Consider the following 15,308-nt stretch of genomic DNA (forward strand, 5'->3'; position numbering starts at 1 on the left):
TAAAATTGTATACAATTAATAGTAACATGGAATATGTGGATATCTGACATATTAGACACATTAGTGTTAAATGCAGCTGGGTCGGACAGTAAAATGTCATTTCAGGACAGGCCTGTAGGTGTCTCTTTTGTCTCCCTGTTACTTTGTTTCCACTTCCTTCAGCTTCCTTTAACCCTCATCGTCCTGTCAACATTGAGTGGCACACACACACACACACACACACAAAGACGCGCGTAGCAGTAGTTCACTGACTTTTTCCCAAACTATTTTGGGGGATTCTGAGGGATTTTGGAGATAACCAAGGTAAACACAAATTTTATATTATCAACATTTTAAACTGTAAGCATGGCTCAGTTTAGTTTCTCTCCTATCACCTGTTGTGAAGTTTGCTTTTATTCTAGTATTTACCATGTAAGTTAATGTACATGTATGATCTAAATGTGTGTAAAGGTCTGTGATGCTTTGTAGTTATTTCTCACGTGATATTGATACTCCTGGGAAGTGAGTGTTTGAAGACCATGTAATGAACAATGGAATTTTCCAAGGAAAACAAATTATAAGTCTCAGCTGTCCACATAATTGTGGCCACATATTGTAAATGCATGTAAGTTAAAAAATTTTAACCTGTGCACATAGACTGTGTAGGTACTGCAGAGGCTTCTTGACCATTTGCACAGCCAGTGTCTGTTTAAATAAGTTGGTTTGGTAGCAGTAGTAGATTTAATACAAATCTAGTATTATAATTTAAATATTTACCATCATATTTAACCACCTTGAAAAGATTGACACCTTGAAACTTTTATTTTAAAACATTCACTAACACAGTACAGCATTTCTTTATATATATATATATATATATATATATATATTTTTTTTTTTTTCATTATCTTCAAGCTGGCATCATTTATCAACCACGTTTCTTTTTTAGTTACTGAGGCTTGAACTAATACCTTTTAGTTTAAGTAAACTGTAAAACTAATAATGTAAATCTAATAATGGTTGTTTGCAATTTTCACCACCAAAGTAGGAACAGACCCCCTGTGAGATTGGCTTTCCCCTGTAGGTCCAGAACCGAGGGCTTAATGACAAATTACAATGCCAGACCATGTTTGCTTGATCAAATGCATTATTTTTTATTTATTTATTTATTTACTTATTTATTTAGCCAACTTTAAACTTGCATGTTCTGGTTCACAGGTTCCTAGCGCTTGTCTTGGAAAGTTGAATGTTTTTCTTGCTCTATCACATCCATTTCAATTTAGAAAATGCTGTTATTTAGTTAATTAGTTAAATCAATTAGGTTCGGAGCTGAGAAACGTGCACAGTAAGTAGTTCTCCAGGACCAGGGTTGGGGAATGTATATTCTAGTGCATCATTTTGGTATTAATAATAAATAATCTTACTGAAGTTTCCAGTGTGAACGCACTACTCATATTAAAAGCTTATTGCATTTTAAAGTAAGCAATTATATAGTTTCATAGTTTCTTTCAGTTCTCATGTTAATTAAGACTATGGGGCTCTGTCCCAAACCACAAGCAAACATACTACAGTAAATTGTTGATCATACTGTTGTGTTATTAATAGTTAGAACATGTCATATAAAATTTTAATAGTTATTTGGCATATGGTTTTGTCCATATCTGTGGTAGCACATCTTTATGGAATATAACAGATGCTCATCAGAGTGCAAATGTGTTTATATAAAGATGTGATAGCTGTGGTTAAAGATAACCCACAGCCAGTGTCTTTTGGAAGACTTAAGGTTAGTTGCAGTTCACCCTGGCTACTTGTATATGTTACAGTTCTCTTCAGTAGAAGCCAAAGTGTTCAAAGTAATTAGTGCCAGAATGTGATAAATAATTCATACCCTTTTAAAGATGAATGCTAACTCAGACATTTGATTATTGGAGAAGCAAGAGAATATCTGTGGGTATGTGCAGGTAAAAGAGAGACAGCATTACGTAATTTTGTTGTGTAAATGATAATTGACGTCAGGTTAGTAGGCAGCTGTCTATGCTAAACACTGAGTTCACTTGATAAATGTATAGACCATGATGTCAAGTATGGAAGAGGAGATCCTTTTGTTTGCAGTCTGAGAACTGTTCCATAGACCTAGGCACACCATATGATCCAGTTAATATGCTACTGTTTTACAACCCTGTGAGCTAAAAATAGAAAGCTATTATAATTAATTATTTTAAGTAATAAAATAAGAGTTAAATTTATGCTGTACTACGTGATCTTCAGGATAAACAGCTATTATTGACAATGTTACTTTTTTTGTTTTTTAAAGACAGCAAAGCTGAGTTTTAAGAGTGATTCTAAAAGGCCTTTGGGCTTTCCATACCTCCATTGCGTTTGCTTATGTAAAAGCCATGGAGATTTCCATGTGCCAGTAAACAGTGATATTATTTTGTTACATGAACACATGAATATGGAAAAGTGGAATGCTTCAGTTGTTCTAGCAGTTTTTTTTAATTAACAGATTAGTATATTTATTTTTCAGATATATCAATACTCGAATAGAATAGTTATATACACATACAGTCATGCAGTTGACAGCACAGCAATGCATCAGATCATGCAGATAAAGGTCTAGAGCTTTATTCACATTTAACATAAGAATGGGGTAAAATAAGATCTGGGGCTTTGTTCACATTACAAGCCACATTGTTCAATTCAGATTTTCTGGTCCGATCGGACTTGCTTGTCATTACGGTTGACATTTATAATCACAAGTGACTTATCTGAATCTCCGTAATGATTCTAAAAGAAAGAACTGCCTGCGTGACTGCCGGTGACCTCTGACATTTGCATGGAGGAAGCGAAGATAGCCTATATTCATCACTGCCTGCGCAACTGCCGTGCGTCCTTCCTCTGAAATGGAATGCAAGTGCACATCGGTACATCTTGTCTGACATTATCTGGGTTAAAACACATCATATTTGAGTGACCATTCATTTATTTCTAACAATTGATGTGATTTTAGCGAAAATATGCTTGCCATTTGTTTTTTCTGGAGGATGGCAGTTAGTCGGCTGTATTTGCTGATATCCAGGGCCTGTATTCACGAAGCTTCTTAAGCCTAAAAGTTGGTCCTGTGACGAAATTCTAAGAAAATTCCTAGAATATAGACATTTTCTTAAAATTTATCCTTAAATTGAGGATTTAATCTTAGTATAGAAAAAAATGATTTACGAAACATCTTAGCCCTAAAAACAGCTCCTGAGGTAAAATATATATATATATATATATATATATATTTTAACAATAAAGTTAAGAGAAGGACTTTTAAAAGTTTCTATAGCAGAGGACAAAATGGCGGAAAGAAGAAATATTCTCCAAACACTGAACATAATGCTAAAAGTAAACACTCTTCTGTCTAATTTGGTTTTCTTGTTGTTCTACTTCCTTCCAGAAGATTGTTGACTACATATCATCCAAAAGTTCAACGTAAATAGACTGTCCTACAATCATGTGAATTGGTAAAAAGGTGAGCCATTTTGATTCCATCAATCTGAAATAGATCACAAGTAATAAAATTAGTACGGTAAATAAATGTAAGAACTTAACTACTTTGTGGAAATTGGTTGCTTTAAAAGTAGACATTTTCAACATTTGGCTGTTTTAATTAACTTTAAGATATATAGCCTATAACAGACACTTTGCATGAAGTAGCCTGTAGTCATGATTATACAATTTTACTGTCTATTCTTACTCACTCACTCATCTTCTATACCGCTTTATCCTGTATTGAGGGTTGCAGGGACCTAGAGCCTTCCCCAGAAGGACAGGGTGCCAAACCATCGCAGGGCACACACATACACACACTCACACTCTCTTTCACACACTATGGGCGATTTTAGTCTAACCTGCATAACTTTGGATGGTGGGAGGAAACCCACCTAGCACGGGGAGAACATGAAAACTCCATGCACACAGAGACAGGAATCAAGCCTGGCCGGGATTCAAACCCGGACCCTGGAGGTGCAAGGCGACAGTGCTAACCACTATACCACCTACTGCCACTGTCTATTCTATTATCATATATTCTATTTTCAAAAAGATCGCATTTCACCTTTACAGATGTCAGAGGTTATTTTTATCAACCAATCACAGTCCTTGAACGGGGACAACCACGCCTCCTCACTAAGATAAAGGTTTTTGTACTTTCCTTAATCGGAGTTGCTCTAAGAAATTTTCTAAATCACTTTTAGTCTAAGACTCCCGGCTCTGACTGTTTAGGCTAAGGTACGAGTTCTCTAAGAGAATTCTAAGAAGCTTTGTGAATACGGGCCCAGAAGAAGAAAGAAAGCCAAATGACTCGCTTCAGCTGTTTTAGTTGCTACAGTATTTCACACGTTTCCTGTGATTATTCTTGAAGTCAGCACCCTACTTATACACAGAGGCAAAAAGTCGCATGATTTTTGATCTGACCAATTGTAATTTAAGTTGTATGATCCGATCTAGGAAATCTATACAAAAGTGGTTCAGATTCAATATGAAAAACATATTTTTAAAGGAGTATCAACTTAGTGGCAGTTCTGTGGGTGGAAATGCCTTGTTAATGCTTGAGGACAGCAGAGAATGGCTAGACTGGTTTGAGCTGACAATAATGTCAAGTTAACTCAATAACCATCTCTACAACTTAACTAAGCAAAAAGCACATGTTGGGCCTTGAGGCAGAACGGCTGCAACACCAAAAGACCCTATTAGGTTTTACTTCCTTAGCCAAGAAGACGGTGGCTACTGTGGGCACAGGCTCCATAAATTGACATTTTCCATTGTTCATTCCTTCATGCTTCTTGTTTTAGCACCTATTCTGGTGTTTGATTGTGGTGCTGCTGCACTATTGTACAGTACCAGTACCTTGCATAGATATTGCCCTCTTGAAAGTTACAGATTTTTTTAATGATACAACCTGCAGCTTAGCTTTAGTCTACATCAAATAAGTCATGATATTGATGTGTGGGGAGAAATCAATAGAGTTGTTCTTGGCCTCTTGATTGCCTCTCTGACTAATCTATTAACACACGTATTGCTATTTGTGAATGGCACACTCTAGGCATGGCGACATTCTTTTCATTTTTAATGAGTCACGGCTCTGCATTCAAATTCTGACATGGTTATTTTTTTATAATCAACCCTGATGCTTTTTTTTCAAGAATTCTGCTAGCTTTTTAAAGATTTTTGTTGAATGACGTTTAGGTATGTTCACTAACAAACACTCTACGTTTTAACACTGCTGAAAACAATCCAAGTTTTAGTTTATGTTTACACCTGCTTAATGCTTGTTTTCCACTACTAGACTGATATTTGGTGTCAAAACAGTCCTGCTGAGCTGGTGATGTGATCCGTGTAGACACCGCCTCAACTCGGCGAGCGTCTGTGTCTCAGCTGGGCCTCAAGCAACATGCAGAGCGACACTTCACGAGTCTTGGCTGCAGTTTTCTTACTTCACTGGATTCCACCTCGCGTGTGTGAGTGGCAGTTTTTAACATGCAGGAAAGCAGGTTAAAATGCATAGATAAGAAATACAGGATTGTATTTCTGATACAGACAGTTTATGGTTCCCTTTAGCTTGCTACCTGACAAACCTACTAAACCTATTGAGTAACCAATTTCTAGATTTATTTGAATTAGATGAACTTGTGATTAATTCTAATTGAACATGTTTAAATGTGGATCCTTTTTGACTTTCACTCTTAAAATTAGAAGTGATATTTTGACACGGACCCATATTTTTGTCAGCAATTCTTTTTTGCCCGTGCCTCATCGTAACTACACTGTATGGTGAAGCCACACAGGTCAGTCAACACCAGGACAATCCAAACTTACAGGTTGTAGATCTACTGAAGCATCACACACACATAATCATTGGTTAAAAGTGTAAACAGTTTAGGGTTTCCTTCAGCTCGCTGCCTGAGTAATCTTCTCATATTTCAAATGGAAATGGAGTAAATTAGATTGGATGTGTTGTGCATAAACCATGCAGGACTGCTCACAGTGCAGACAGGAACATTGTGTCATTGGATTTTAAAAGCAAATCAAAATGTACTGCCAATTTTTATGTCGGTGGTGGCTGTCAAAGGCAAAGTCAAAGCATATCCCTTTCATTTTGGCTCAGAAACAATACGTAACAAAAATCGAGCAGAAAACATAAAAACGGATTTAACCGTTAACATAGAAACTCTAGATTTTTAATTAATTTAATTTTATTAATTTAATCTAGATTTAATATTTCCCCTTGCATATATTTTTTTAATTTGAATTTGTGTATATTATTTCACTTTAATTCTTATTTATTTTTGCACATTTATTTTATTCTTATTCTCTGTACGTTTTTTATATTTTCAAAATTCAGTTTCATTTTTATTTAAATTTATTTAACGTACCTTACACTTTATTTTATTTTTCTGGTCATTGACACATCGAACTGTGTAGGGTTGGGTATGTGGTAAAATATGAATTTAAAACATTATATTCTTTAATATTCTATGTAGTTTCTTTATAAATTTGTTAGTAAATGTGCTATTCATATATATATATATATATATATATATATATATATATATATGTTGCTAATGTGCCTTTAAATATATTCTTTTCCAAAAGGTGTTGTTATAGGTATACAGTATTATTGGCAAACCATTTCTATGTTTATCTTAGAATTACATAAATATTTTAATTGAACATCAATCGACATATTTTTGTCAGTAATTTTTTCCACCTCTTTGTGCATACACTGTATGGCGGGGCTATACAGGTCAATCAACACCAGGACAACCTAAACTTACAGGTTGTCGATCTACTGATAAGGAGACTTTCAGTTGCTGGTGGGAACCTGGCTCAACTGGTGGACTGACCACTACCTACCGACTGTTCTACAGGAAAGAGGGGTAAGAGGGTTATGTTTTCAATTTTACCCAGGCTACAGCTCTGTAATTATTTACCTTAATTTTCTCAACTTTCAGGTGGTCTTAACAATTTGCATATTGTCTATGGTCCGACTTTACTCACCAAACATAAATAATGGTTGTTGTTATTGATGGGCATTCTTGTATTTAGTGTTTAAACATTGGTTGTTAATGTTTTTGCTTCTTCCGGTGGTAAACCATGGTAGCCCTTACTAACCTCATTAACCAGCACAAACCCGCATGCAAGATGATTGCATACAGAACCATTATCATTAAAAATATATCTTTGCATGTTTTTCAGTATGTTTTTACATGGCATGTTGTGAAAACCTTGTTTTAAATGTTTAATAAATACTCATTCGGCCATTTGCAAGACATTTTATATGTAGTACAAATATGCATCTTCTCAACTAGTATTTAAAATAAAATACTGTTTACTTTTATTTGAATATTATCTCTTTCATTTTCCAGGTCTGAAAAGGTCTATGAATGTCCAGACTACCATAGGTCAGGAAACAACTCGTGCTTCTTTGACAAAGCCCATACATCCATATGGATATTTTATAGCATCACTGTCATGGCCTTTAATAACTATGGCAACACATCTTCTGAGCCAGTAGAAGTGGACGTTATGGATATTGGTCAGTTCATTTTGTTTGTTTGTGTGTTTTTGTCAGTGGTGTCAAAAGTATTCACATTCATTACTTGAGTAGAAGTATAGGACTAGGGTTTAAAAAGACTTCTTTAGAAGTTGAAGTATCGACTCAAGCTTTTTACTCAAGTAAAAGTGTAAAAGTACTGGTTTCAAAACTACTTAAAGTATAAAAGTAAAAGTAACGTGAGGGGGGGGGGGAAAGCATTAAGGATAAAAGCTTAGGCTGTGCCCCGGGCCTATATACTGCACTAACACCTCATAAAAAAAATGTGTTGTTTTTTTGTTGTATTTTTTAACGGCCATAGTAATTTGGGATACTGTATATGACAATTGAAAAATAATGCATTTTAGTACTAAAGAACCATATATGTGTACTACTGAGCATTAACATGTTTTATAGAGAAGAAGATATGATAACTGGTTGCCTATAAGTATTTTAATGGTGCAAAAAGTCAAACTTCAGAGGCATGTTATCGGTAACCTTTATTGGAATGTAAATGTACATCCAAGCTTAGATGCAGGAATCTGTGAGGGCACCATACAAGAAAATTAGTGTACTCAGGGCAGGCTTAGTAACAATTACCCTTGTATGGTTGTCTACAATAAACATTAGTGCTGTCAGAATGAATGATTAATCCAAGTAATAAAAAAAAATATATATATATATATATTTTATATATATATATATATATATATATATATATAAAAAATCATTCCTGTTACCTTTCTGGTGCTGTTACCTTCCTCGCTGGTTCTTGGTTGTGACATTTCGCTTGAATCTTGAGTCTATCACGGACATCTTTGTCTACTTATCACAACCTTATCAACCGAAAATGCTATTTCATTCAAACGTCCTTGCTGGAGTGTGTGACGTGACGTCATGTGTAATGTAAATAAATGCATTTCTATATATTGTACTAGTAAGAGTGCAGTTATAATGAATATCGACTTAAGTAAATCAGGTTATTTGCTTGATGAGACAGTTCATTAAACAAGAAATTTATATTTAGTTATCGTCACTTGTGCAGTGACTCAGATCTTGCCTCTGGTCTGGTTGCATGGAGTTTTTCCATGAGCTTTGTGGGTTTAAAGACATGCATTGTAGGCCAACTGAAATTTCCAATAGTGTATGAGTGGGTGTTTGCTTGTGCCTTGCGATGAGCCTGAACAGGATAGGGGGTATGGAAAATTAATAAATGAATTATTTGTACATTCTCCTTAAATATGCCTGTAAGATGAGTGAGTATTGTTGGACATGTCTGCTAATGATGGTACAATGGTGATGGTACGCTTTAATGTCTATAGTTGCAGTTTGTGCAGGGCCTTGTATTACAACAATATTAGGTAGCTTTCTTTAATAATTACAATGAATGTTAGTAATAGTAAATTCCTGTGGCATAAGAGGAGTTCATCTCTTTGCGACATGGATTTGTTTAAATTATTATCTATATTAATGAATATATTCATTATTATATATTAATATATAATAATGAATATATTAATATATATAAGTTTGGGTCCAGCTGGGCCAGTCACACAACTTTCCTCAAATAAAATACCTGTCATGTTTTATTGGTTAGTTAATGTGAACAACAAAAAAAAAATCACTGAGTATGGTAACTGTTGTGGTCACAGGGAAAAGTAATTTATTAAAGTAATGGTATTAGCTTATACTTTTGTTCAGAACATTTTTCTAAACATTTTTCTAATATTTAAGAGAAAAGAGAAAGTTGGATATAATTAATATATATTTATTATAATACTATCAATTAGTGTGGGCCTAAATTTGAATTAATACCAAACATGAGCTGTAATAAAGATAGTTAACTGAAACTGCTTAAATTTATCCCAATCAGATAGGTTAAATTACTATAGATGAAAACATCGCCATTTACTTATTTATCAAGACACTGGCTATTTAACAAAGTCCATAAGCCTCATGATTTCTTCATTTATATTGTTATTTTTATGCAGTTCAGCCACATTCACCAGGAAACATGACTTTGGCTCTAATGGGAGTGAAGGACAACCCGTATTTTCTGGTGAAGTGGGAGGCCCCGCATGACATCGACACTCGTTCAGGCTGGGTTACTCTCAGTTATGAAGTGCGAGTGAAACAGGAGCAAGTCAGTGACTGGGAGGTGTGTCACAAATATTCAAAATCCTGCTGTAATGACTTTGCCTGTTCTTGTAGTTAAATGTAATTTCATTTCAAATGCATCCTAATATTTCCATTATTTGCAACTATGCTCAATTTTTTTTTATTGACACAACTGGATGATTTTTAGCGGAATTGTTGTTTTCTAGGTTTACAATGTTGGTAAGCAAAAGGAACTAAGCATCTTCAGTCCCAAACCTGGAGGAAACTATACTATACAAGTACGGTGTAAACTAGATCAAGGCCTGTGGAGTGAGTGGACCCCTCCAGTGTTCATCCAAATGCCAAACAGTAAGAGCTAAAAATAGTGTTAAACAATAGTTCTGTTTTTATTCCTTATTAAAACATTATTTGGAATATTGGACATAATGTAAACCTATAATAAATATGGTTACTAATTGATATTAGTGACACATTGATAGTACAAAAAATGTCTGTTATTGGTAATGCCATTTACCTTTTACTGATTCTGACAGTTCCTATAGGTGCGATGTTTGTAATTTTCATTGATTAAATTCTATTAACTTTTTTTCATTTAGACTCAGTGTTTGAGAAGCCATTTTTGATCGTCATAGCTGTTATTACAACCTTTGTTGTATTGGTCCTTGTTGGAATACTAACAGCCAAAAGAAAACAGTAAGCATTACACAATTCTATTTTTTCTTTAATACTCATTCATACCATGTATACAGTATGTACAAAATGTATGTTGTTAAACCTGAACAACAACAGTACTTCTCGAAATACAACACACATCTTGAAATACATAGTTCCACTGTTTCTTATTGTTACAGTCCCAGACCTGGATACAATATTTGAATGTTTAATGGAATAGGTCTAAATTTCCACTTAACTGGAGCGTAGCCAATTGACCAAGCAATTATTTGAGGTCATATTGTTTTTATGGTTTTGACCTTCACGTTCCTGGATGCCTGTTGAGCCAAACAGTCGTAAAAGCTAAAGGACCTTAATTCACATTATCACAAGTTTTTTATTTTAAGTAATTCAGCTTGAAAAACAAAAATGCATTAGTATAGCTTGCAATCTCAAACATTATTTAATGCCAAACTCTTTCCTCACTTACTTTCTGGCTATAATTCAAAACAACTAAAGCCTACAATGAAACCAAAAGCTTGGTTGGTCTTAGTTGATCAACCACACTTGGCATAAGAGGGAAATTATGTAAATTTATGGTCAAAACTTTCATTAAAGTTAATGTTTTGCTTTTTCTCTTCCCCAGTGTTAAGCATTTCCTACTGCCTCCTGTTCCAGGACCAAAGATCAAAGGCTTTGATGGCCAACTTTTAAAGGTAGTACAAAATCTGCACAGTTTTAGACGCACGTCTAGATTTTATTCAGACTGATAAAACATTATGATAAACATACAATCAAATTTAATGGTTTTTGAGATACCAATTATAAATACCTGATATAGATACCTGCTTATAAATGAACATTTTCAAGGTGTTGATAAATGACATGCATTGCCACATAAGCATTACTGTAGACTAGAGAAACAGTAAAGGTATGTATATATATATATAAATAATATATATATATATATATATATATATATATATATATATAAATAATATATAAGGTCCATTTAAAACCTTTTATTCCCTTTAACTGTTGCTGGTATATTTTAAAATGTAGGCTACTATGTCACATTTTCGTTTCATTGCAAAGTTAATATGCTGGTACTGTCTAACCAGTAATATATTTTTTGTCAGTTGCTCATTACTCATAGAAGACTTGCTCTTCTTACAAATCCTTGTGCAATTCTTAAAATATTTTCTATGCTGCGGCAAAACATTATATTTTACATGCAAGATGTTTTCCTTTACAGAACCTAGGTGTTTTCACAAAAGTTAGTATTTTCGTTACCCTCTAATTTACCTCCAGGGTTAGGGGGTTGAGTTCCGCCTCAGATATGTCTGTGTGGAGTTTGCATTTGTGCAGCGATTTTCAAGGATCAAGCTTTCAACTTGCTGAATGTTCACATTCGCACCATATAAATTTTTTACTGCGGCTAATTTCTTTATCAATTTGTATTCGTTGTTTTTAATCTACAAAACACTGCTTGCTTACATATTTCAAAGAAAAATGCAGAAGTTTAGATTTTTAGATTTTAGATCTTCTATCATAATTTATTGTTTTGTTGTACAATCAATGCTTTTGTAATGGCTTGGAAATTGCACAAGCAGTTGTGAGCACAAGTGCAAGTCTGAGTAATGAATCAAATGAAAAAAAACTGAAAAAAAATTTAATAATCAGGCAAAATATGGGGGAACTACGGATATTAAGCAACGTTGTAATAATAGCATGGCCCAATGATAAAATTATTTATGATGTAATATATTCTCAGACTTTTGGGCATACAAGTTCGGTGTTCACTGCTGTGTAGATAAATGTACAGCATATAAAGTACATTTGCTGTTTAAAAAAGCCTGTTTTAGTAGGCTTCACTATAGTATATGTTTTTGCAGAGGAATATTAATATTCTACAGTCACAATATACTACTGTTTTAAGAACAGAAATAACAACAGAAGGATCGTATTTTAATGATATTAATGTTGAATACTGGTCCAGAATGTTAAATGCAGTACTGTGCAAACGTCTTGAGCCCCCCATTTTTTTTAATATTTTGCTTCCAAAGAACCAGTCTTTTTTTTATGTAGCCTTGAGGAATAGATCTTCAAACCTCCATAAAAGACTTTGTCTTTGATTTTCAGTCCAGTCCCTGTACAGGGGATTTTTTGTTTGTTTGTTAAGCCACACAGTGACCTATAAATCATCCAAGCGAAAAACCCATCTAACTTGAGGCATGAACCAGTGAGAAACAGGTGCAGATGATGGTGGATAATCAGGCTGGTGGTTTAAATGTACTGATATAGGTGATGCTGAATGCTGCGTGGCTGGAATAGATGAGAGGGGAAATGAGGTTGCTGCTGAGGTTGTCACATGAACAACCAATTTTTAAAAATTGTATCTTTAGGCACTTTGTAGCCTGTCACAATAAAATATTTGTTTTATATTTATTTTATTAAATTTCATTTTCATTTAATTAGAGGAAAAGTGGGGTGGCTAAAAACTTCTGTCGAGTACTGTAGCTATTACAGATCTATCACAGAATGCTGTGATATGGATAAAGTGAAACAGCTCTACTGTTACATAAGATCATAGCTCAATATGTGATATATTCTGTGCTATCATTCACAGACAGTAAAGGTGGAAGATATATGCAATACCGTCAACTTCCAGGGTATCTTTCCTGTTCCAGAGTGTCCTGATCATGTGGAATATGTGGTGGTGCTTGACAGTGAAGAAAATGGTGAGAATTCTGGATATAAAGTACATCTGGAACGACAAGGGGCAAACCAGAATATGTCAGAACAGAAGACATGGAATGAGCTTAACATTGCTGATCACAGTGATAAACAGAAATTCCCAGTTCTTGCACACAACTGTCAAAATTCTGATCCTGAATCTACAGCTTTAAACACACCTCAACACTCAAATCAATATAGCACATATGATGTGCCTCAGCAGAAACCTGACATATCTCACGAAAACATGGCAAGCAGCTCTGAGACAAGTTGTACATGCAATCATGAGCAGAACCAAGTCTGTGTCACTCCTTATGGACTGATGGAACAAAAGCCAAAGGAAGACTGTAAGCAGAAGCTCACAATAGAAAAAGAGGAAGACTACAGTAAAGTCAGTGGGATTTACAGTGAAACTGTCCTTGTGATTCAAAAAGACAGCAGTCCTTTACAGAGACATAAGACAATGAACAATGATCCATGCAAAAAGACTAAAATTAAAGATTCCACAGATCCCCAGGAATACGTAGCTACATTATATGATATGTTTTAAACTGAGAAATCTGAGATTTGTGACATGATGTTTTTGTTATTTACTGTATATCTCAGAAGTTCCAGCTGGTACAACTATGTGAATGTTTCTATGTATTTTTACTAGCAATACAAATATTATTAATATCTGTATGATATTTAGACCTGCTACAGATGAGGTTTGTTTTGTGAACAACAGACTTTGAATGAAAAAGACTGGCATGATATTTATCTACTCAAGACAACACTTTTAAAAACAGCCTAATTATATATTTTCTATCAGTACTCGGTTGTAAAAATCTGAAGTGTTACAACGGTAAACTCACTCCCTATATCTTAATGCCTTGTAGGGATGAATTATGAAATAATTGCTGCTAGGATCTACCCACATACTTACACTTTAAATAAAACTACAAAGCTAAAAACAGTGTAACAAAAAAATGTATTGGAGCATAAGTTTAAAACACTAATTTAGTAATACTGTAGCTACAAACATCACCTATTTATTTCGTGATAGTGCTTTAGAGTCCTGAATATCAAGAATGCATTAAATCTGTTTGTCCACAAGATGGTAATTTTCTAAAACAGCTGTTCTGTAGTAAGTTAAATCACTCAATCACTCACTCACTCATCTATAACACTTTATATTTTGTACAGGGTCACAGGGGGCCTGGAGCCGATTTACCAGGATACTTGGGGCACGAGGTGGGATAGGCACTGCAGGGCACACACACACTCACATGCTCATTCACACACAACAGACAATTTGGGAAAACCAATAAGTCTAACCTGCATGTTTTCAGACTGTGGGAGGAAACTTACCAAACACAGGGAGAACAGGCAAACTCCATGCACGGCGAAATCAAACCTGGATCCTTGAGCTGCAAGGTCACAGTGCTAACCACTAAGCCACCTTGCCGCTTGTAAATTAAATCACGGATTACTCACTCACTCATCATCTATATCGCTTTATCCTGTCGTGAAAGAGGCTGGAGCCTATCCCATGAGACTTAGGGCATGAGGCAGAGTACACCCTGGACAAGGTGTACTCACACACAAACTCATTCACATACAGTACTACGGGCAATTTGGAAAGGCCAGATAGCCTAATCTGTAGGTCTTTGATAAAAAAAAGTCTAATAAACAAAATGAAAACCTGGTCTCATTTTTAAAAATAAGATGTCTAATTGTTGATATGAGGGAGAAGATGATAATTTAACATGATGGACTCTCCATTGTCAGTGCTTTGTAAGGGGTGTCTCAGCAGCATCAAAGGCATTGTCTTATTAACTTCATGAGAAAGAAAAAGCAGGCTGGCGAGGTAATGACTCCATAGCTCTAAAGCAAGAGTAGGAAATAAATTGTCTTGCAAACATTACATTAAACTTTAAATTGATTTTAAAAAGTATGACATGAATTAAAATTGCTGTGAGTTTGCTCTCTCCAGTAGCTTTACACTTGTCCACGGAGTGTTTACCCCAAAACAGCTATCTGTACTCATGCCTGCCTAATCTGCATGCCTGCAAGTGCAAAAACATAATAAATCTATAAAAATGCACAGGCTTAGGTGTTGTAGTACGTTTTTCACTACCATGGGAAAAAAACATTTTGTAGAGATGTAAGTCTTTAACAAAAATCTTTCAAAGTTTTAAACAAATAGCATTAAATAAACAGCAAGTGTGCTAGGGGGTCACACACACCAAGTAGTACCCTTGATCAG

The 15,308-nt window shown here is 34.8% G+C and overlaps 1 protein-coding gene across 2 annotated transcripts; it reads left to right on the forward strand.

Moving 5' to 3' along the window:
• Positions 1-208: 208 nt before the first annotated feature.
• On the forward strand, positions 209-15,043 carry prlrb (prolactin receptor b). 2 transcript variants are annotated; one of them, XM_053481188.1, is made up of 9 exons: positions 209-303; positions 5,309-5,480; positions 6,767-6,899; positions 7,389-7,558; positions 9,547-9,713; positions 9,880-10,021; positions 10,270-10,366; positions 10,971-11,040; positions 12,954-15,043. In XM_053481188.1, exons 2-9 carry the CDS (start codon positions 5,414-5,416, stop codon positions 13,608-13,610), a joined length of 1,503 nt encoding a protein of 500 aa, XP_053337163.1. In that variant the 5' UTR covers positions 209-303; positions 5,309-5,413; the 3' UTR covers positions 13,611-15,043. The 2 variants fall into 2 exon arrangements, with proteins under 2 accessions (XP_053337163.1, XP_053337164.1); XM_053481189.1 differs by lacking the exon at positions 209-303 and adding an exon at positions 3,424-3,493.
• Positions 15,044-15,308: the final 265 nt, after the last annotated feature.

Source organism: Clarias gariepinus, chromosome 21 (genome assembly GCF_024256425.1).
Source record: "Clarias gariepinus isolate MV-2021 ecotype Netherlands chromosome 21, CGAR_prim_01v2, whole genome shotgun sequence".
Classification (NCBI taxonomy): Eukaryota; Metazoa; Chordata; class Actinopteri; order Siluriformes; family Clariidae; genus Clarias; species Clarias gariepinus.